The sequence below is a fragment of the Falco punctatus genome (genome assembly GCF_963210335.1).
Source record: "Falco punctatus genome assembly, chromosome: 4".
Taxonomy (NCBI): Eukaryota; Metazoa; Chordata; class Aves; order Falconiformes; family Falconidae; genus Falco; species Falco punctatus.
Window position 1 is genome coordinate 37,438,082 of NC_137583.1, and position 24,144 is coordinate 37,462,225.

The window sequence follows — 24,144 nt, forward strand, 5'->3', positions numbered from 1 at the left end:
GACTCACCCCCATGGGCATCCACTGCTGCAGTGCACAGAAAAGCATCAACACGCTGCTGAGGTCGGAACTGTCCTCCCAGGGAGGAAAGGAAAACTTTGGGTTGCATGGGCACTCACCCCCCGTTCTGCTCCCATTGTACTGATGCTCTCACCCATTGCCAACCAACATCAAGTGTTTTTCAGCACAGGGACACCTGAGCCCTCATTACAACCCCAAGGACCATAACAAGGCAGGAGGAAGGCCATACGAACTCCTGTATCGGGTGTCTCTGGGAAAGAGAAGAGACAAAGCCCATGAAACATTGATCAGAGTCCCCTGCAGCTGCAGCGCAGCCCTGACATGTCCCTGCTGTCCTGCCACCAAGATGCTCCAGAGGGCCAGAAAGGGCTGAGCTGCCCCAGGGTCTCAGCGCTGGCTCACTGCTCGCCCCAGCCCCTTGCCGCACCCGTCCACTGGCCCAGGGCAAATCCTTGCAAAGACACAGTTGCTCAAGCAGAGGACAGGAAAACTCATTTCCTACTTTCAACCTTGTTTCATACTTCGGACAGCAGCACCCAAGAAACAAGGCACCATCCCACACATCGCCCGGCTGAGCAACAGCCACCTCTGAGCCAGCGACAGCCGGCGGCAAGCGGGGAGCCAGAAACCGGGGAGCCAGGCAAAGCAGGCAGGGGCTCTGCCACGGTGTGGGCAAACTCGAGCTGCTGCCACCATCTGCTCCACTAGGCTGGAGCAGCCTCTTTTTCTGTTGATTTAGTAATGCTGCACATAAAAAAAGCTCTCCGACACGTTGGTGGTTTTGGGAAGCTACATGCCTGTGAATGCAGAGGGCCAGACACCCCGATACTCACAAATTGCCGCCGCAGCTTGGTCTTGACACGCTCAGCCTTCGTCTCTGTCGGGTGGACGGCATAGCTGAGGGACCCCAGGTGGTTGTCAACTGACAGGCTCTTCCTCATGTAGAAGGACCGGGTGCGGAAGTAGCTGAATGGGGCATCCTCCACCGCCGTGCTGAGCTGGGGGTCCCTGGGGGGGTCTGTGCAGTCATCCTCCAGCCGCCACGCCTCCCCTGGGGAGCAGAAGTACACACCATGCCATCAGAGCCACAGCCCAAGCCACATCCCACCCCTCCAGCCCAACAGTGGGGATGCCCAGTGGACAGTCCGGACCCCCGTGCCCACCCCACACCCACCAGCATGCCATGGGGTACAGGTGATGCAGAGCTCCCTCCCTGGAGGAGGTGGTACATCCCTGCCTCATGCCCTGGTGCACCCCTTGCCCCCGCCTGCCCCAGGCGATGGCCCCTGCTCTCACCCTGTCCAGCCTCATGTACCCCCAGCCCCCAACAGCCACCCCTCCAGGCAGGAACTGGGCAAATACAGTTGAGCACAATGAAGTCTTGGCCAGAGTCAGGGCCTCCAGGTGCTACTGCAGTATGAATATTACTACTCAGAAAAAATCAGCAGACCAAAATCCTAATACTTTAAAATTTCCTGCTATTTAACTCCAACAAGTTTATCCCATTTGAAAGGGTCACTTATAATGAAATAAAAAAATTCACTCATTCTTCCTCCCCTCAAGTCCAATAAGACATTCCACGTTAGAAGTAAATGTTTGGGGCTTTGTTTTGCTTTTTAAGAAATACAGATCGTACAGTCAGAACCCCATGCAGCTCTTGCTGCTGGCATTCATGTTACACACCTGTATCAAACCTCTCTCCTACAAGTATTCACGTGCTCTGTGCTTGGCGATGATAAATTTTGCTTTGTGAATGGGAAAACTGAGGTACCACAAATGTTGCAAATCACAGATGGATTTACTGCTATCTTCTCCTCCAGAAAACTCTTTATGACATGGCCAAGAGCAAATCAACAGCCAAACCAAGGAAAGAAACCAGACCTCTGGTCTCCAAGCTCCTTGCAGCACCATCTGATGCAGCACTGCAGGGCTAGAGAGCCCGGAGACAAAACCTCATTGACGTTGAGAAAGCAGCGGCAGCAGAGGACAGTCAGCATCACGCAGAGCTGGCATTCCCAAGATAGGACCAACCACATTTCATTGCAACAAAAGAAAAAAAAATAACAAAACACAACAGGAAATGTCTCCATAATATCACTGCTCTGCTCTTTTCTGAGCAGCTTGGATGCCGCATGCTTTTTGCTGCCAACCTCATCTTTACATCTGGAGTTTGCCCTGCTTCCCACCCCCCAGCCAAAATCACTTCTCAATAGCCATAGCAAACAATAAATTGATTATTTTTACAAGAATTGAGCAAGAGGGTTTATTAGCTATTGCAGCCCAAAGGGCATCTCACATGATTGTCCAGAAACTCCCCGCCTCCTGCAGCCTCTGCCCAAAGTAAGATCATTTGTCTCTGGTTTCTGAAAAACCTGCCATCTTTGAGCGCAAATGACTGTGTCCCTGCTACACTACAGCAGAGGAGCAAAACACTTCGAGAGTTTAAAGCAGATAAAGGTGCAAAGGTAAAAACCAGCCACAATTCAGAGAGTGAAGTCCAGTTTACCCAGCAAGGCTGAGGGCTTCACATTGAATATGATGAGACACGGGCTGGACTACCTGCGACCAGCTGCTCCATCTTCTGTGGCTCAACACACACATCCCTCCCTGAGACTCCCCGAGCTTCTTAGGGTATTAAGACAGCTCACTGCACGCAAAGTCCTGCCAGTGAATCTGAAGGCACCAAATCAAAACCAGCAGAACCAAAAGGACAAGAGGGAAAAGGCAGACAGCTTAAAAACGTGAACAAAGAGGCAACCTGGAGCACAGTACTACCTAGCATCACATCTTTTTTTTTTTTTTTTTTTTTCCCTCCCCTACTTTCAATTTAATAAGCTGCTGCTGCTGCTCCTCTCCAAATGTCAACTCATACAACACAGGAACTGCTGTTTGAAAGCTGTGATTATTCAACGCACAAACACGTCAATCGAAGCCCAGATCCAGACTGCCACTGCAAGATAGCATCGCTCCGGGGACACAGCAGGAAACGCCACGACACCGGCGCCGAGCCAGGGACGGACCCACCCCACACGCAGGAAAGCCACACATGGAAGGAGGAACCAGCCTCACTACGCCACGTCCATCTACGATGGCTCAGCCACCACCTGCACCACCCTCTGTCCCCTAGAGCATCCTCTCCCAGCCCCACAGCGTGCCCAGACACAGCCCCCATTGCTCTGCCACCCTAGGCAAGGGAGGGCCAGGGCTGCATGCTGGATGCAGCCCACCTGCCAGGGTACCAGGTAAGGGACAGCCACCCGCAGTACCCACTGCTCTGTGTGGGACACCTCTCCCAAGGACAAGGAGTTGGGTTTCAAGCCCCACAGACCAACCGGGTCACATCTGATCTCACTGACCCCATTTCCCAAGGATTTCATTACTCTTGGTCTCTCCCCCGTCTCTCCAAGGGGATACAGGCAGCTGCATCCTCCAGCTGGACCAGAGGGCTGAAAGGAAAACCACGGGTCCCGCATGCAGCAAAGCACGGCCACATGGGTCCTGCACACACCCAGGAGCACCACTGTGATGACTGTGGCAGGACAGGCTCAGCGACGTGCCAAGATGCTCTCTGTGCACGCCTTTTAGGAGAATGAGTAGCACCAGGGAATGAAACACAGCCTGCAAAGCATTAAAATTATTTGTTCAAGGGTTTGGACAGCTGCTCTACTGGGTAGCTCACAGTGATCTGTGAGCAGGTTAGATTTAAAAGAAAATTAAAAAAAAAACCAAAGGTGCCATTTGAAGGAAGTTGTTTTATAAGGATTTTATTTAGCACCAGATTGTCAGCCCTGGCTTGCAGGCCTTATCTTTGTTTCAGTGCTAATAATCCCTTTCCCCATCATTCTTATGGCCCCAGTGCAATCCTGCTGGCACCAAAAGCACTGAAACGCTTTAGCCTCAACAGTTTTGCCAATAAACTTGTTCAGAGCAGCTGGCCCAGCCAGATTAGTATTTCATCAGGATCAGCGCAAGAGTAGAAGAACATGCTAAAAACCCTCAGCTGACCTGAAGGTCAACACACACCACCAGGCTGGGGAGCGTTTGCTACAGCAAACCCCCATCCCAGGCCAGGATGACGGAAAGGGCACAGTAGTGTCATTCCATGCCACTGCTCCCGATGGGCACCAGCAACAAGTGCCCTGAAGCCACTTCACACTATAGAAAAGCACTTTGGCTTGTTGCAAAAGCCGGAGAGCCACTAAGGCAGCAGCTCACCCTGGCATGCATAGCCAGGAGATGCAGCTTACCCAGAGGCAGAAGGCTCCAAGCATCACCTCCCCACACCGGATGGTTTCCATGAGCCAACTCTGCTTTCTCACAAGCGTAATATGAAAGATAGAGAACTTTAACGGGCTCAAAGAAAGGCTCAGAGAGGGGCAAAACACCCCAAACCTCGTCAAGAAAGGCTGGTTTTGGAGCAGGATAAACCCCACACAGACTGCAGCTAGATTTATTTTGTTATTTGTGCCCCTGGTGAAGCAGGAAATATTTGCTAGGATTTTGCAGGCGCCCGGCAGAAAGGGGTGGAAGCTCACCACAGCACGGCAACACTCACCAGTGGAAGGGACCGTGCAGCCTTTCTGGCAGTCAGAGGCCGAGTGCTTCTTGTAGGGCTTCTGCTCCGGCATCTCCTCCCTGTACGCCGTGGAGTCGAGGAGGGGAAGCCTGCTCAGGACTGGGGACTGCGGGATGCTGGGCAGTGTTCGGGACTTCCCCAGGAGCGGTCGCTGCAGCTTTCTGTCCAGAGACCTTGGGGGGACAAAACACAGGGCATACCCCTTTCAGTAGCTCCTTCAAGCCAGAACCCTTCTGTAACAGAGCACACGGTCCTTCCCAACGCCACACTGCACCCTTCATTTGCAAAGCTGCTGCTATTTCAGTAGAGCCTTCTCCCTTGAATAGTGTATTTTAATTAGGATTTGTATCTTGAGCTGCAAGCCATAACCAGAAAAAAAAGCATACGAAGCATTCTAGGACCCACCCCACCTCAAAACTCAGACAAACAGAATTAAGCAAATAAACAAACCAGTGGGTTCAAGACTGAAGCGATACAAATTGCCCTACTTAGCACTGTCCGAGACACCAGAATGCTCTTGGTGGTGGAAATCAGGTTACTCAGAGGTCCAGGGACATGTGCTATAGGGAAGGTCCAGACTACAGCAAGACAGACTCACACAGCAGGCACTGTAGCAGTCACAAAGGTGTCGTGAAACATGTAGAAACACAAGGTCAAGATCTCCACGAGGTCAAAGCTCAACTGAGTTTGATGATGAGGCTCAAAAGTTGCAGGGGGAACCAAGACACACGTCAATGTGTTCACAGCATGACCACAAGCTGCTGCCTCCTCCAAAACCCGAGAGCATGCAGAGCCTCACAGTGGGACATGGGAGCAGGTCCCCTTTCTCCTGTTTCACCCCACCACCTCCCTTAAGGGATGCTCCTCAGATGCCATCCTCAGGGATGACACTAGCCTAGATCATGCTGCAAAAATCCCAGAAATGGGATAAAAAAGAAAGGATGCCTAGCAGCAGTGTGGTGTGAAGGGATGCAGGGGGAATCACCCTGTGCCAAGGACTACAGACTGGGCCCACCTCAAGGCTGTTCCCCTGGCCCCGCTGTCCCAGAGCCCACACCTGAGCCTGACCGAGGTCACCAGCACACCCCCAAGGGGCTCGGCCAAGAGTCCATCCTCACACAAGGCTGTTGCTAAATCTCACGCTGCATTGTATGAAACCTTCAGATTTCCTTCCAAAATTTAATTCTTAGCTGGTTTATGCTCATTTGTTCTTGTGCCAATATTAACCTTTAGATTAAATTATTATTCCCCCTCTCTGGTGTTTGCTCCCAAGATTAATTTCCATCATACCCCACTCACAGCCCCTTTTGGCCCATGTTTTCCTAGGCTGATTAAAGCAAGTTCTTTCTGTCTCCTTTCACAAAATGAGCTTCCGTTCTCCATGGTTGTTTCCACACCCTTTGCTTTCTCCCCCTCCAGCTCAGACCTGGCACCCTCCACCCACTCCAGAGCGCCAGGCAGAGCTGAGCTCCCAGTGCAGGCAGGAGGGCAAGTGCTCTGCCTCCCTCTATATCACAGCACTAAATTGTATCTTATTTCCACTAAGCTGGTCCTCAGGGTCATGCAGGGAAAGCCTATCATTGAAAAGCTCCTGACCCTTGGCAGCTGCCTGTCACTGCTACGTTTATTATGATCACTTTTCTCTCCCTTTACAGATGTGACAGCAGCTCCCAACTGGTGTCGACGTTCGATGTAGTCCACGGGCGAGCAGCAACATGGGGACCGTGGCAGAGCTGCGGTGCCACACAGCCATCTCCTGTGGGATGGCGATGCCTGTGCATCAGGCATGGAGCGATGGGCAGGCAGCGCTCAGGCAGAGGGCAGGAGCCACAGGCGCTGGGAGGCGGGTGGCCACCACACTCGCTGCTGGGGCCTCCTACCCAGATCATGACAGATGTGTCTGTAGGAGCAAGGTCAGGGAGTGCATTTTGATGTTACGGTTCAGAAATGTATTACTTCCTGTGGTAATCACATTTGCTTTTTATTCCCAGGTGATGCTGCTCTGCTCCACAGAGCTGCTGCTGAGCACTCAACAGGGACAGCAGTGCCCCAGCCCTGCAGAGGCACTGCCACAGCAGCACCAGGCGTGTGGCCCCACGCTTCACTTGCGTCGACATGAAAACAAGATACACCAGGATATACAAAGCCAGAATTAGCACCCGGAGTTGTTTCTATTTCAGTAAAACGTATGTACCTCTCATTGTAACACATCTCACTGGCACAAGACAACAGGGATGTAACTTAACACATCACTGTGCTGCATAATTGAGTCCTGGTCTCTGCTGGAGTTCAAAACATTCTTTTTTTTTCTTGCATGTAATATTCAGTTCTTTTAAATGCACCTGTGTATAGCTCCATCACCTGCAGAATGGCATTAGCATTTTAAGCGTCAACATCCCTTTGTGCCTACAGTGCCACTCACACAAATCACACGGGGGTAAAAAGAGAAGAATTCACACCCTTAGAGGAGCGATTTTTAAGTTGCATAGCTGCAGACAATGATTTATATCAGAAAGAGCAAAGCAGTCAGAAACCTGTTTAGATCTGAAATCTGAACTCAAATTGCCAGGCACACTCTGGCTCTGCAGATCCACCATCCCATGAGCAACTCCAGAGGCCTCAGCTGCAACTGGCAGCTGGGACCTGGTACCACTGGGAAGTCACATTGCATCTACATATGCTTCCCAGGCAGGCTCCACAGCTAGGTGTTATCAAGGATACCACATCCCACTAGTAAAGATCCCTGATGGAGTGTAAAGCTCAATTAGAAAAGCCACAATCGATGCTGTTACAGCCTGTATTTAGCTGCTGTTCAGCGTTTTGGTAGAAAGGAGAGCACATAATGAAGTCTTGACAAGGGTGGAAAAATCCTTCTGGCTGCATGTGAGAGCTCAGGCAGGAGCCCAGTGACAGCTCCGTCACTCCCAGTCCACAGCCAGATGGAAAAAACATGAGAACAGTCACCAGGGCCAGGTCCCCTGCTACCAGCCCTGGGGACAGCCACAGGCCACAAGCTGGTTGTGCCAGGCAGGGTGCAAGCCCACAAGCCCAGATGACTGCTCCAGCATCCCACCCCCCAAGCCACAGCCCATGACACACGGGGGACATGGATGCTTCTTCTCCAGGCTTTTATTGAAATCAAACAGGCTAACAAAAAAGCCACTGTGACAGACAAAAAAAAAAAAAAGGGGGGGGGGGGGGGGGGGGGCACAAAGAAACAGAGGCTGAACACATCTCAAAAGATGTGCCATGTCCAGCACCTTCCCCATGGTGATGTCTTTACCAGATGGCCTCTTCATCACCCCAGGGAAAGAGAGGAGAAGGGCTGAGCAGAGATAAAGGGAGGAATAAAGAAAAGGTTAATGCAAGTTAAACCAGGGAAAGCCAGATCCTGCATCCCTCCTGTACACACACACACACAGCCTGCCCTCCATGCTTATTTCAATGCGGGAGAAGCTGCTCTCCAGCGGCCACTTCCCAGCCCAACCTAAACAGGACAGAGTCCCCAGCTTACCCAGGGGAAGGATGGAGGAGTCACCATGCCAGCCACAGCACAAAAATCCAGCAACGCAACAGAGATAGCAAGCAGGAGGGAAAAAATAACCCTAAACCCTCTACTGTCACAACCCAAAAAGAAGCCCAGTAAACCTCACCCATTTACACCTCCAGCACATCTCCTGGAAATGCCTGAGGACAGCGACCCTCCCAAGACATTCCAGTCCTGGGAAGAGGGAAGCCCTCACCCTGCCACAGCGCTCAGTCCCAGCAGCTCTCAGACAAACCCGAGCACACACTGTGCTAATCCAGCTCCCCTGAGTCTTCCCAGAGCCAGGCTGCTTGCAGAAAATGGGAAGGAGAGAAGGAGGTTCAGCCGGGAGCAAGGTTAAACAGCGAGAGGGGCAGAGGAGCAGGACACCAGCGGCGCCAGACCTCGCTTGCCTGCTCCAGAGCTGTGACCTGGTGACAGCCATATGTTCTGACATGCAAGGCCATTTCCAAGCTCCAAGGGGTACAGTGCATGCCCCAAAGAGCTCACAGCCCCAAAAGGCAAATAAGGATTCAAAAACACAAGATGGAGAAGCCAAATGTTGCTCTTCCTCCTGCAGGTTCCCACAGCACTTCACCGGTAATTGTGGGTAGCTCCTCTACACCCTCAGTCAATTAGTTAGCTAAATCTACTGACCAAAAGAAGTTTATAAAGCTAAAACTTTGGGAAAGAACAGCTACATGAGGTACTGAGATTCACCCAGGACTGACAGAGCATGGCAGGGACAAGGGCCAGGAGAGCCCAGTAATTGCAAAGGGACACTGCTCCCAGATCTTCCCTGTTGATGGCTGCTCCTGCCTGTAACACTCTACTCAGCATGCTCCTCCAAGGAGGTGTAACTTAGCAACCTGACCTTAAAAACTCAGCAAAGCTTTCAGCTGGATTCAGGAAAACAAGAGATGCTAGGAGCCAGGAGAAGAATTTACCCACCACAGCCCTCTCTTGGACTGGGGCAAGGGCAGATGTGCCTCTGCTTGGGGAGGAGGGTGAAGGCGGTGTGCACCTCCACCACACCACGGTTGGGTTGGGAAGGGCCCTCTGCAGGTCATCTAGTCCAACCCCCTGCTAAAGCAGGGTCTCCTAGAGCAGGTTGCACAGTCACACCCAGGTGGGTTTTGCTCATCTCCAGAGAAAGAGACCCCACAGCCTCTCCGGGCAGCCTCTTCCAGGCTCTGCCACCCTCACAGTAAAGATGTTTTTCCTCATACTCAGATGGAACTTCTTGTGCTGCAGTTGTGCCCATTGCCCCTTGTCCTGTCACTGGGCACCACTGAAAAGAGCCTGGCCCCATCCTCCTGACACTCGTCCTTAAGGTATTTGTAGATATTGATAAGATTCCTTCTCAGTCTTTTCTTCTTCCAGGTTAAACATGCCCAGCTCTCCCAGCCTTCCCTCATAAGGGAACGCTCCGGTCCCTGCATCATCCTCACCTCCTCCGCAGCCTGAACCACACAGCCTCTTACCACAGACAGTGGTTGCAAAATGGAAAAAAATAAAACACCTGCATCCATTCCCTGAAACAGCTTGCAGAGACCCAGCTGGGTGTAAGGTGACCAGCACAGGGGGGTTGGGACCCCATGGTGCCTCACCCCACTTTCTGTCCATGCAGAGGGGAGAAGCAGAGCCTGCTCCTGCAGGGAGCAACCAGGAGTAGAACTGGATTGTGGATGCCCCACCAGCCCAGGATGCAGGCCATGGCTAGCCCAGCTCCCAGAGCAAGGCACAGCTGTGCCTCCAGCACCCCAAGAGTGCACGGCATTCACTGGGTGCAAGCTCTGCTACAGGGAGGCTGCGTGCCACGGGGAGGAGATGAGCAGTGATTTGTGCGATGCTCTCCATCCCCACCCAGACCGCAGCAGGAGACAAGACAACACCTATCTGCAGCTGGTTTCTGCAGAGGGGCTTCGCAGCAAAAGGAAGCAGCAGGAGAGGTGAAGCAGTAGCGCCTTAGAAGTAATTTCTGGACAGAAGCACAAGGCAACAATGGCAGCACCCTCTGGGATGCAAGTCACTGTGGTCCAAAGCAGCAGCAGAGCCCCCGTGGAAAGCAGGGAGTGAAGTGTAAGGGGATCACACAGCATTAGGAAAGCCTAGAGAAGAAGTCTGAGAGCAAGTGATACAACTGGATAAAATACAAGGGTGGCCTTGATAACCAGACCCCAAAGATTCAGAAAGAGCGTAGCCTTCACAGGGCACCTGCGCATGTTCAAAACCACCACAGCTTGCTCTGGAAACCTTATCAACTGTGAGCAAACCCCTGAGTCACTGGTACTTATCCAGTGACCCTGTGAATTGCAAAGCCAGAGAAAATCACTGAGATCTTCCCTTTGCACTCAAAAAACACCCCAACAGAAATTCTTTTCTCACTGCCCAGTATACACACCTGAGTTAACTACCCAGCAGCCAACCGAGAAGCCACAGTCCCATACCAGTTCTCATCTCACGGGCAGTGAGCAGTGACAATCTGCCACTTCTTTGCAGCAGGACCCCTGTCGCACAGAACCACATTTTCAGCAGTAGAGGAGCAGTCAACATCATCAACAGAGGCAACCATTTTAAGAGAAGCCTGAGCATCGCTGCACAGGACAGCCAAGCCCTGTGTGCAGCCCCCTCCTCACCCTGCACACCTGCCGGGCAGTTCCTCTCCATCACCTGTAAGGTGCTTCTGCCATGTCCTCCCCTGGTCCCAAGAATGCCCCTGGGGCACGAGAAGCTCTGACAGTCCTAGTCCTGCACTGGGGACCACACAACCTCGCTTGCTTTTTGGGAGCGCAGGGGAGGCAGCAGCAACCCCTTCTGCTGTAAGCACAGCTGGTGTCCCCCATGCAGGGGGAGTTCAGCCATGCGACATCTCTCTTCTCAATTCAAGCCAAGCCTCCACAAAACTGTTTTCATACTGTTAGAAAGGTAACAGGGGCTGAAGAGCAGAGGATGATAGCTGAAAACAGAGCATCTTTTATCTGGCTGTGAAACAGTTTCAAAGCAAAACAAAAACCAAAACAGCATTCAGCTTGCAAGGAAAAAAAAAAAAAATGTGAAGCTACAAAAATACCTTCCCAAGCTCAGCTGTGAGCTGGTAAATACCATGATTTCCACCAGCTGGTTTGCAAAAGTGTCCTCTCCTGCCACCTCTCAGGCTTGAAGTGCATCTCTCCAGCAGGGGCCATTGCCCAAGCACTGAACAAACCATCGCCCAGCATCAGGGGAAAAATTGCTTCTGCTTCTGCAAAACTGTGTTTCAATTAGGATGGGTAAGACAGGCTTCAGGGGCTGTCAGGAGGCGCAGGAGACGAGGGTGCATACCCCACGTGCCAGGAAACACAGGGAGGATCTCAGCAAAACATTTCAGAGCTGCCTGGAGAAGCATCCAGCACCCATTGCCCGCTAGGAGTCCAGCCGTGGCCCCAAGACCCTGCTCCCAGCACCCACCCTGCTAAGCTAGGGACCAGTCACCAAATATCCCAGAAAAAGACCAAAAGTCCTTTTGGTGGCAGCAGTTGCCCACTGACCCCTGCACGCTCCCTGGCATCACAACACCAGGCAGTTACTCCATGCTAAACACCTCCTGCCTCTCACCCCACCGCACCCTGACACCATCCCATCAGTCCAAGCTGGGCAACAGGCAAAGCCATCCCCGGCCACCCCGCCTCACACGCTGCTTCAGGGAAACAAGGTAAAAAACCACATTTCACACCAGCACTTCTGAACCCAAGCATCATGGCTCTGGTTTACGGCAACGCTTCCACTTCAACATTTACTTAAATGTAATTGTTAAAAAGGGAAAAGGAAATACTTTGGGGCCAGACACTACTATTCATTTATTCAAAGTATGTTGGTTTCTTTGTTAAAAGAACCTTTTTTTTTCTGGCTCTATTGCAGGCAGCAAATCAAATCCCCAGCCAGTGGTGAACTGTACCCAGGCCCCCGCAGGGCTCTCCCCAGCTCAGGCTCACCCCGCCTTGCCGGCTGCCACGCTGCCCTGACCAGATGCCAACGCACAGACACGCTCTGTCCCTATGATGGCACAAGATCACCCCCTCCACATCCCACAGGGGAGAAGACCCCCATGAACTCTCCTGCCCACCTGCTAAGCTGACCCACACACCGGCCTTTTGGGAGGGCTCTGTGCCTAGACCTGCTGGAGTTGCACCTCCTTGACAAAAACAAAATCCAAAGACAGAAATTCCCCAGGGCCAGGGAAAGAAGCAGAAGCACTTATGGAGTGTGAACATTTATCCTGCTCACGGAGTTCTCTCTGATAAATGGGGGGAAAGGGCAGATGAAGGTGAACACATGAATCCTCGCACGCCGGCACAGCTGACGAGCATCCTTCCTCCCAGCAGCTCTAGAGCGTGACCTGCATCCTCAGGAACCAGTGCTGCAAACGCCCCAGGGTCCCCATGCTCATAGCCAGGCTTTGCCACCCAGGCACTCCCGAAGTGGAGAGGATGGCTGAAGGCACCTGGGATGCTCCGCAGCCAACACAAAAGGCTCATGGACCACTCTGCAGAGGAGAGCGCTAAGGCTGCCTCCCCACCTTATTAAGCAGGGTATTTTAGATTAATTAGGAAGCTCACCTAAAGATTTTGCACACTGGAATTGTGTCCCCAGGGACACTCCAATGACTTAGAAACAGGGGCAGCACCAGGGCAGGTGAGGGACAGGGAAGCATGTTTGGGATGCAGCTGCTGCACAACAGGCATTAAGAAGCTGGCTCAGAGAAAAGCAATGCCCACACTAATGCAGTTCCTTGCTTTGGATGACAAAACTTGCAATGCCACGCCGTTATTAACTGTATACTAATGTTTAAAGGTGGGGGAAAGCTCTGATAGAAAGGCAGTAGGCAACCTGCCAAAGGCTGGGGCAGAGCAAAAACCTCCCCCTTTCCAGGTTCACAAGACACTGAACCATAGAGGTTGTGCCCTGGCTCCTGGCTTTTCTTTTGCAGTGATTACACATCTCCTGTTTGCCCTCAAAAAATTTCAGAGACAAAAGCTAATGAAGCACAAGTAACATGGACAACAATGGCTCAAATTTTAAAAGATTGGTTAACTTGCAAGATAAATACATAATTGTATGCTTTATATTTGCAAACACTTTTCAGGGAGGGTGCAAAGGGGGGTCCAGTGTGGCACTCAGTACCGCAGCCAACTCCAGCACACACCCCCTTCTCTCACCAGCCCTGCACCAGCACAAAATCACCCAGGCAGGACTGGAGCCACAGTGCACATTCACTGCAGCCCCCCCAACCCATCACAGCCTCCCCAGGCATGCCCACTGGCTGCATTGTCAAACTCCTGATCTTGTTCCCAGTCTCATGACACAGGGCTGGTCTCCCCTGTTGCTTCAAAATCCGAGTCACACGACGGAGGAGACAAAAAGACGCTGAGATCATCTTGGAAAGGACACTTCTGCTCCTGACAAACATGGGGGAGACTCTCCAGGCACGAACTCTGCGTGCTCATCACCTAAAGCATACAGGCATTGAGACATTGGTCAGAGCTGCTTGGTTTGTTTTAAATCCTATCATTTCTGCAGCATGACCAAGTTTTCCAGCACCTCAGGCTGACAATTGCAAAGCTGGACTGTCAGACTACTAACACCTGGAAAAAATAATTAATTTGGTTGAAAAACTTACTTTTATTATAAGCTTGGACAGCTCCACCACTACCTGTACCGCATCAAACAGCACTACAAGGGGTTAATAGCACCGTTAGTGTGAATTGCTTTTACGCTATGTATTTTCTCCATATGTTTCCCAACAATATTCTCCTACTGGCTGCTGGGTGGGTGGCACAGGAGCAGGCTGCAGCCACCCGCACTGGACACCACAGGAGGATGAAATCCCAAGCAGTCCAGCCCAGGCAACAATAGACGTGGAACTTTCTCAGCAGCAAACCTTCCCCAGACAAAAATGGCCTCTGTACCTCATGATTATAAACGTGATGCTCATTCTTATGTCTTCAGCAAGTCATCAAGGTGGTAGGAATAAATAACCTCTCAGTTTCTGCTGCAAGTGACAGCCCTTTGCAACCCTGGGGATGCCTGCTGTGGGTGCACACCTGGAGAATTCTGTAACATGCACCAGGACAGAGTCGCCCCATAATCTACCTTTTAGCTATTTATTCTTTAAAGCAACAGGAAAATGTACTGAAGCTTTCCAGTTTTTCCATAAACATGGATGTACATCCAAGAAAAGAAGAAAAAAATTAAAAAAACAAAAGAGGTAACAAAAGCAGTCACCTGAATCCTGTGCATAGGGCTGGCACCAATGGGCCTGAAGCAGCCAGCGGGCACAAACACCAGCCCTAGTGGCTTCAAGTACCAAATGTCCATGGAAGCAGATGGGTGCTCCGGGCAGCAGTGCCCGCACCCAGCGGCTGCCTCAGTGTGGGGTGAGGGCCATGGCTCTGCTCTGCTCCCCCCACGCTACAGCAGCTGCCATAGCCAGCTAACCAGAAGGAGCTGCTTATTCCTGCACATATTCTTTCCTATCAAAAAATGCAAACTAAAAATATTTTGCATAAATCTGTATAATTGCCAACTATTCCTACAGGAGAAAACACAGAATTTTGAAAGGGAAAAAGCAGTAACTTTTTAATTATTAAAGAAAGTATTCTGGTCTTCCCATCTGAAATATTCTAAACAAGTCTTTTTTTTTTTTTTTCTTTTCTGTTTGAAATGTTTCTTCCTGGGTCCAGAAAAAGCACCCTTTGTCCAGCCATCACCGCTCCCCTTCCTCTCCAACTCTTCAGGAGCGCCATGTCAGCCCACCTCCTGCAGGAGAGCATCGGTTGGATGCTCTCTCAAGAACAGCCCTCTCCTCTGGCATGGCTGTTCCCCCAGCAAGGAACTTGAAGGAGATAACCCACTCAAATTTCCCCACAGAAGGGTGCCAAGCTAGGCACACTGCTGCTCTGCCTCCTATTTCCCACTCTCGCATAGGGGACAGTTCAGGGCTGGTCTCTTTTAGGAGGTATTTCAGCATCCAGGGATGCTGAGTGTGGTCCTCCATCCCCTGCTCAGCCTCCTGCACCAGGGAGTTGAGTGTGGCAGTGAGGCAATGGATAGATAATAGTCTGTGCTGAGACCTCTCCAAATCACAATGGCATCTCCTTTCTTCCCCCCAGAGCTCTGCCCACTTCCCCCACGGGCTCCACCACACTCCTCCAAGGCTCCCTGTGTGCCACTCAGCTCAGCATCTCCTTGAGGCATGCAAGGGCACAAAGCCCCTTCCCTTCACCTCCAAAGGCAAGGATGCCGACGCAGCTAGGTATCTTGATAGCAGGGCAGCCAACATCCCATAGCTCCCCTGTGCCTGGCAGGGCCCCCCTCTAAACCCACTCCCAGCCAGAGAGCAGCAGTAACTCCAGGGGCAGAGTAAGACAAGCCCCCCATGCCACACAAGCCCCCCATGCCACACAAGCCCCCCATGCCACACAAGCCCCCCATGCCACACAAGCCCCCCATGCCACACAAGCCCCCCATGCCACACAAGCCCCCCATGCCACACAAGCCCGGAGCTGGGCTGCTTGGCATCCTCACGCGCCCCAAAGGCTGCCCTGTGCCAGCAGGAGCAGAGAGAGAAGGGCAAACAGGGACAACCTCCATTCAGAAATTTTTCCCGTGCCAGCCACCACTTTTATTAGAAGCTGTTAAAATACACATCCTCTGTCTGAAATCACTTCCTTCTTCTCCATGCACAAGTCCCAGTGTGTACTGCTGGTGCTTCTGTTTCCTACCTGCGCACCCACCCAGCTGTGACTCAGTGCCAAAACAGTGGGTGAATTAGGAATTAAACAGTCTTTCTAGCAACTGTGACTCACAGGCCAAGGCTTTCTGCTGAAGAAGTTTTCTGCAGTCATGCTACATATGTAATTCCCCTTAATACCAGTATAACTTCCCCTTCCTCCTGCTACCCCACATCCAACTACCATTCCAAAAGAAAAGGATGACGACCCATTTTTTTTCTGTCTAATCCAGGCAAAGATTAGCTTCAGCTTGTGCAAAAAATAGTCAACTCCCAACCTCGTCTCCAGTCCCAAAGGTCAGCTTTAAAAGGAGGCCAGCAACTAGGCATAAAGGAAGAACACCGGGTGTAAACCACATCACTTGTCTTTAGGTAACACATGGCCCCAAAACCCAAAGAGGTAAGACAGAGCTCAGACGTGCTTTTCCAGCCTGTCAAATCCAGAACGTTTGATTTTCCCAGCCAGCTCCCAGGCCCACACATGCATGCTCTTACACAGGAGAGATATTAAACACATCTCTGCCTACAGCCACGAGAGATTTTTGAGGAGCATCAAGAGGCAGGGAAGACCAGAGTAGCAAGGCATGCCTGGCTCCATCCACATCCCTTCCCCCTGCAGACGTGCTGGTGCCCAGTACCATGACAGTGTGGGAGAGGATGGAGCTAGCAGCCCGCTTTGAAACCAGCAGCGGTGGCCAGACTACTGGGTACTGGAACTGGAAATGGACCCTGGTGTCCCCCAGGGCACAGAAACCTCCATGGAGAACGAGGATGTGTCATGTTCTAGTGGAGAGGCCCCTTGCAAGGACAGGCTTGATGGGGGGAGAGATTTCTTCACAGTGCTGCTTCCCAAGCCCCTTCCTGATAGATAACAGCCACAGTGATGCAAACAACCAGAGAGAGCAAAGCTAAAAAGCCTCTTTAGGTTTAATATGCAAAGCCCAGGCAGCTCAATCAAGCAACAAAAGCTAAATGTCATTTCCTCCCGTGGCACTGCCACTCTGCTCACAAAACAGAACCGTTTATGTCTGACAGCTTGTCATCTTTGTGAGACACTGGGGATGCAGCGCTCACACAGCCTGGGGAAAAGCTGACGCAGAGGAGAGGGGAGGCAGACTCAGTCCTTCACCTCACCACGAACCACCAGCGCAGAGGGCGAAGGAGGCAGCTGTGAAATGCAAGAGCTGAGAGGCACCGGTGACCCCAGGAGCCACAACCACACAGCGCCACGCTGTCAAACCAGGTGGGAGAGCACAGCAGCAGCACTCACAATTTCAAACAAGCCTCACCTAAAAGCACACCAGCGGCACTTGGGGACAGCCATCCACCCAGCTGTGCCATCCGAGAGCAACCTGAGACCCACCACTGAGCTCCTCGACCCAGCATCTCTCCATCCGAAAAAGGCTGAAGTCTTAGCTCCACCTCGCAAAGCTCTTTCTCACATTCTTGCACGGCCACACAAACAATACTGGTCGAGTTGTTAAGATGCTGAGTGTTGCTGCCTGCTACACTTCACAGGTTTAACAGGCGCTCAGCACCTCTGCAAAGCAAGTCACGGTCTGAGTCACTAACACTGGATTTAGGGCTATTTCCAGCTCAGCCTGGTTAGGCATCAGCACAGAGCACTTCCACGCAGCAGCGATGGACATCAAATTTTAAATGTGTTTTGTTTTCAATAGGTTACAGTGATCTGATAAAGCAAAAATGCAAATCCGTGCACCCACACACATTTTTCTGCTGGCCTCTCAGCAGGCAAGGAAGGGGTCAGTGCTGGTAAGTTTGAAATACAAGAGCCACAATTGCCTTACTGACTAATTGCAGGTGGAAATGTCTCAACCCAAAACACTTCTGAGTTCCTTGTTTTTTAAAATGCAGATATTTTTCCATATTGATGCATCCATTTGGAAACAGAATGGTTTTGTTCAAAACATGACAAAAAGTGGGAAGAGCCACTTAAACTACCAGCCAAGGTCAAGAGATCCTCAGTGCCCCTCAGAGGTGCCCCTCTGGGTACAAGTTTTACCACACGTTAAAAGCTTCTCACCCAGCTCAAGCTGCAGGACACAGTAGTTAGGAAAAATGGTCCATGCACATTCAAAAGACTAAATGCTGCAGGTGGGTACCCCAGACACCCCCAAGCACGCAGTGAGGCTGGCAGATGGACAGAGGCTCCCTGGAGCTCTGGGCACTGCCCCACCACTCTGCACACCCTGACTGGCTCCATCCTACTGGCTCTCAACTCCTACAGGTGCTTAAAACAGCCAGCATCAACTACAAACCCCCAGACTGGGACTTGGAATGAGGGGGCTGAGTCCCCAGCACTGCGTCTGATGTGATATCAGGCAACTCTGTGCCACTGCCAACAGCACCAGGACAACACACAGGGCAGTCCCACTCCAGCGACAGGGACTTTTGCAAGGCTGAGCTGTATCACAGAGGTGAAAGACCCGCTACCATTTTTAGATGTCTCACGCTGTGTGTAGCTTAACACAGGACTTGCTCCTTCAGTGCAGTTTTCTAGCCCCCAAATTTGCCAGTTCCTCCTCTTCCCCATCATGACCAGCATGCCTAAACACAGACGTGCTGCTAGAGCTGAAGAGATATTTTTAAACACCCTAAAACAACTAAGCACAATCCTGCCAGGAAAACATCGCCCACTACCCCTCCCCACTCACCCATCTCAAAGCCCATCAAACTACACAGCAAGGAACACGGATCAGGGTATCAGCGTGGAAAATACCCACAAAGGAGGGGAGGTAACAGCTCCCTGTTGCAAAGAGCAGGTCCTTGGTCCAGCTTCTCCCGAGGCTCAGGGTAGGCTCCGATTGACAGCAGCAGGGACACCCAGACCCACCTCTGCTCTCCCTGCAAGTGCAAAGGTGGAGCAACTCCTGGAACATCATTCCCTCAGCTGGAGATTATCTAATGACATGGGTGAAACACACCAGGCAACTTGAAATTTTTATGTAATGTAATTCTTATATCATTTAATTCATTGTCAATTAACACCAGCTTCCAACACCAATTTGGGTATTGAGAAAAAAGGCACTGAACCTCTAAAGCTAACACCCTGCCTGCCTGCTCCCTGGTGCAAACACCAGCCACCTCTCTCCCCGTTTCCCAAGCTTAACTTCCTTGGGCTTCACCACAGGTGAGCTACTGCCTCCCTCAAAGCCAGGGAAAAACTCCCCTCCTGCAGCCCACTGAAGATGTAGGCTCTTCACCCTCCAAATTTTTAGGGGTCTTCAGTTCTGCTGCCTCTAGGGCCAAAGGTCTCCCCCAGCAGGATGCAAGATCCAAAACTAAGCACAAATCCCTCCTTCCTCTTCCCCCATCCTGATGATGGAGGGAAGATCTCCTTTTCCATAACTAGGCAGAGACCTCCAGATATGCATATCAAAACCCCTCTGCGAGGACTGTATGGGGGTCCAGGGACCACGGAGGAGCAGAGAGGTGGCAGCTATCAAAGAGGGAATGTGTATCAGCCTCCTGAAGCCAGGTGAGCAGATCTCACAAAACAGTACTGGGACAAGAGAGAAAGCCACTAAATCAAACAGCCTCCAAGTTCCTGCCTAGAGGACAAAACGCCTCCCCAAAAGTCAGTATCTGGGATTTTTAATGATGCATCATTTGTTACTGCTGCGGGTCAGCTAATGCTGCCAGCATTGCATTCAGGCAGAGACCACACCACCACCAAGCCTCCTTGAGAAATTCTCCAAAACCCATTAACTCTGTCAGATGACGGCAAATCCCCACTCTCCCAGAACCGCTGGGCTGCCGGGGCCAACTGCTGCTGAGCCCAGGAAGGTGCCAGCCTGCTCCCCAGAGCTCCAGCTCACCCTGCAGCCTCCCCTGGCACACTCACAGCTGAGCAAGACCAGTTTCTCAGCCCAGTTACAAGACAATAGCCTTCCTCAATTTTCTGATCCGCTTTGAAAAGCTGCAGGAACCCAGAATTAGTTATCCAGACCTTTCAGTTTAAAAATAGCTCACGAAATAGATGAGCTATTTTGTATAACCTGCCTTTTCCTTTCATTACTCCACCGTGCCAGAAGCAGATCCTCTCTACCCTGCCTACCAACATGCAGAGAGCTGGGCACAAGCACCTTGAGGCTGGCACCGCAAGATAATACAAAGAACTAACCCCACACACCCCAGCAAGCACCCCCAGACCCTCCTGTCATCTTCCTACAGGCACCTGCACCCAGCACTGCAGCCTCTGAGCTGCAGAGAAATCAACCCCTGTGATGATCCAGGGTTTCATCCTGCACAAAGCGGTACAGCTCCAAAGCCAGTCAAGTTCAGCACTTGGTTCATCCATCAATGCTTCACCTAGATTGAAAAAAGTTACTGCAAATAAATCACTTACAGACTTTCCCAAGATCAGCTCTGGCTGGTATGTTTACGTGAAATCACTACAGGAGTACAAGCTGCATGCTGGGGACACTGATCCCCAGCCTGTTACACCTGGAGCCTCTCAGCCCCTGGAGATCTGACTGTCCAATTGATTTAATAACGAGGCAACTACACCACAGCTCTGCAGAACATCCATCCTCCCGCTGAGCACAGCTGGCAAGTCCCAGGTTGAAGAAGCCTCCAGCTGACGTAACAGCGAAGGTGTAAATCACAACACAGCTCTGTGCCATAAGTCACAGCAGAGCAGGAGGGCACGGGGTGCGCCAGAGGCCCAAGAGCTCCTGTAAGCAGCACCTTTGCCCAGCAGCACTTGAACATAGGGAGAGACGATGCTATTGCCAAGAGACAATGCTTCTGCATAGAAGTTTGAGCCCACGAATTCTCAAATCCAGCAGGCTTACTCAACCCACCTCGTACGCATCGCTTTATCTGGAGGCGTAGCTTAAAAATGCAGGCATATTACTTAAGACCATAACTACACCCCTGCTAACCTGTTAGGTCCTATGAGAATGCGTGGGACTACTATATTTAGATCTTAATAACTCCAGTTAGCGCATCCTCTTTACTGAGGACCTGCCTCCATTCATTTGCTGTCGTCCCTGGGGGTTGCATGGCTTTGGCAAGAGCAGTGGGAGCCTGGCTGCCCTGAGCCATGAGAAGGTAGTGGGGTCTGTTAGACATCAAGCTGCTGAGCCTGGGATGCAGCATCTCCAGTACCTCTGTGCACATGGAAATGTGTGGTCTGAGCATCATATCTCCTTGTTTAATTTGCCCACATTAGCATGAAGAAATGAAATAAAACCACAAAGTTGCTTAACAGAGCTAGAAAAAACACTCTCTAGAGTAAGGACAGGGTCAGACATGGCAACAGCTGCCTTCTGTTTGCTTTTGGATCCCAGCCGTGAAGCGTTTGGTTTTCAGAATGCCAGCAGCCAGCTCAGCTTGAGGCTAGGGGTGTCAGCTGGGGCTTCTCAATGTACAGGCATGGGGCGGGAGGGGGGGGGGGAACAGGCAACATCTCAAGTAGCTTGGGTTAAAAGTGACACTGATTTCAAAAGCATCCCATACTTCAATCAACACTTATTTTTACTTCCATAATCAACTGCATGCAATCAAGGGAACAGGCTCAGTATCTGCAGGTGCACTCAAGCCCTGGCGCTGGGGGAGCTAGGGGCACCAGGAACACTCTCTACATGCTCAGAGCCAGCCCCCAGAGGAGCTGCCCTGGAGCACCTGCCTGGCACGGGGGGCAAAATACGCTAAGGAGCAGGGAAAGCACAGCTCCCTGCATCTCGAGCTTGGCCACACTGGACCACCTGGGCACTTGGAGAAGCTTCTTCTTGGGGGAAGCACATCCACCAGCCCCACACAGAGCTGAGCTTTGACAGGCAGCAGCCACGACCAACGTACAGTGAGCCACTCTCTTGCACAAGGGAAGCACTCAAAATACACCCATACCCAGCATCCCCCCAGAAAATGTGGTACATGAGCTTTACACCAGCAACACCACTGTTGCGACTAATACCCCAGAGCTAGGAAGGCACCGTGACATCTCCCACTACATGGGAAACCCCCCGGCTCATCCCAAAACACAAGATCCAGGACTGTAGCACCCTGTGCGCAGGAGACCGATAGGGTGCGGAGCTCCAGGAGCATCTCCTAATCTCCCTCATGCCCGAGACGTGGCACACGCTCGCTCTCATGTGGCGCTCGGCTGCACACCAGCAAACCCCAGGGACATGTCACGCTCCGCAGCACCTGAGGAATCGACCTTCCTCACACCCAGCTCTGCACCATCACAGCAACCTGAGGGCAGAAACCAGGGTTTCTCTCCACAATGCCAAAAAAGAGCAGAACAAAGCTCCCAGCTCAGCCACGAATGTCTCTGCGTTTCCGGAGAAACCGCAGCGTGCTTTGAGTGAGCGGCAAAAGGGCGACCATCTCCTTTAGCCGCCGAGCGAAGAGGGGAGACAGCACCAGCACATCACGCCTTACCATCTCAGCAGCATCGCAGAGAGCAGCAGGAGGGGCCCAAGCAACAGACCTCCAACTTCTTTTTAATCTGCAGATGCTTTAATAACCCTTACAGAGTACAAGATGCTCAACAAGCAGAGAAGGTGGTGAGTGGGTATCTTGGTGCTATTTTTCCCCTCCTCCCACGTGTCCCCACATAGACCCACACTGCCCCTGAAGTGGAGAGGCACCATGTGCAGGTCAGCCAGAGAATACGGGGACACATTGCTCAAGCTGGTAACCCTCTGCCCTACTGTGAGCCCACACAGAGGGGGAAAAAAAGCCCAGAGCAGCATCAAGTACTAGCCATGTCCTACAAGCTGCTTGTAACATCCAAGGAGGGATAAGCCACCCAGGCACAAAGCAGTTTTCCTAATTGCAATAACTGTGTTTACATGCAAAACAAGGACATGTGCACCCTAAAGCTGGGGCTGGGCTTGCTGCCTCCCACCACGACCCTGAGCACAGCACCAGCGGCATGCTCCCAAGGGATTTCCAGCCAGCCCAATGCCACCCCTCCACAGCACGTTCCCCTTATCAATCCATACCCCAAACAAGCTGATAATGAACGACATGTTTGTCTGCCCAGAGGAGCCCCCTCACCATTGCACCTTGTCCCCGAGCACAACCAAGACAACTCCCCTACAGCGGCTGTGTGCCAAGAGGCTCCATCAGCCCCGCATACACACGCACGTTCAACTCCACTTGCAAAGCCACTTCTTGCTGCCCGTGCAGTGGAGGACTTTGCATGCAGCAGCACAAGGAGCAGCAGGAGGGAAGGGCAATTGCGGCACAATAATCTCGTTCCTCTAACATGGAGACAGTGCAGCAGCACAACACAGAAAGCAAAAGACACAGACAAGCAGGTACACGTGCACGCAGTCACCCAACAGACATCCGAGATGTGACATCGACACCTGGGACATGCCCTGGGCAGGAAGGCAGATGCCAGGGCACAAAAGCCTGCCAGAGGTGTCCTATGGCAAGAAGCTGCTCAGGAGCCCTAAACAGTATCAAGGTGACGCTTCCAGAGCTCTTGGCTTGCTCCCAGCCCACTCCCCAGCCTCAGGAGAGATAAAAGGAAAGCAAAGCAGCAAGGACTGCATCTCCCACCCCACAGCCCCCTGGGCACACACAGAGGCACCAGGACAGACGGGCCACTGCCACCCCATACCTGCACTCCATGACACTATAGCAACAGCTCCCGCTCCGCCGGCCACGCCGCCCAGAGCGCAGCTCCGTCCTTGACTTCCTCAGACTGAAGTACTCCGTCAGCTTCCCGAACGAAGCCATGGCCCCTGCGGCGTCCAAGTGCACGCACGCCTGTGTCCCTGGGTGCCAGTACCACCGCACGCTCATGCATGCTACACCCCAGCTGCACTCGCTACCCCGCGTGCTCCATCAGCCCACGGGACCGGGAAGGGAGCGCTGCGAGTCAGAGAGAGAGAGAGAGAGAGACACAGGAGGAGTTTAGCCAGGAATTACTTGCTGGACAGTCCACAGCGCACTCCACAGCCGATCCCTCAGATTTTGATGGTATTAAGCCCTGCCTCCCCAAGCCAGCCGCAGACACCAGGCTGCACGAGAGCGGCTGGCAGCTGTATGCCTGTTTAGTGTGATGCTGCAGAGCTGAATTAAGGAGGAAGGGGTGGAATAATGCTGCCCACTGGAAAGGATCCCTCAGTAGCGACGGCACAGGTCTGTGAGTCCCCACTGCAAGTGCCCACTTGGAAGGTGAGGGAGCTGGCCTCTGGGGAGGTGGCCCAGGGTGACTGTAGTGGCCCTCAGCCAGGCAAGGGGATGCCGTCTGGATCAGAAGATAA

At 52.1% G+C, this 24,144-nt stretch overlaps 1 protein-coding gene across 4 annotated transcripts in view; it reads right to left on the reverse strand.

Annotated features, from left to right (window-relative positions):
- Nucleotides 1–24,144, reverse strand: part of LOC308063845 (ankyrin repeat and fibronectin type-III domain-containing protein 1-like) — a 221,494-nt gene that overhangs the window by 164,137 nt on the left and 33,213 nt on the right. For all 4 annotated transcript variants that reach the window (XM_080387343.1, XM_080387341.1, XM_080387342.1 and 1 more), the window contains exons 2-3: nt 4,575–4,768; nt 853–1,070 (exon numbers count right to left, since the gene is read on the reverse strand). In XM_080387343.1, the coding sequence (XP_080243469.1) occupies nt 853–1,070; nt 4,575–4,768 (412 nt within the window). The remainder of the gene's footprint in view (nt 1–852; nt 1,071–4,574; nt 4,769–24,144) is intronic.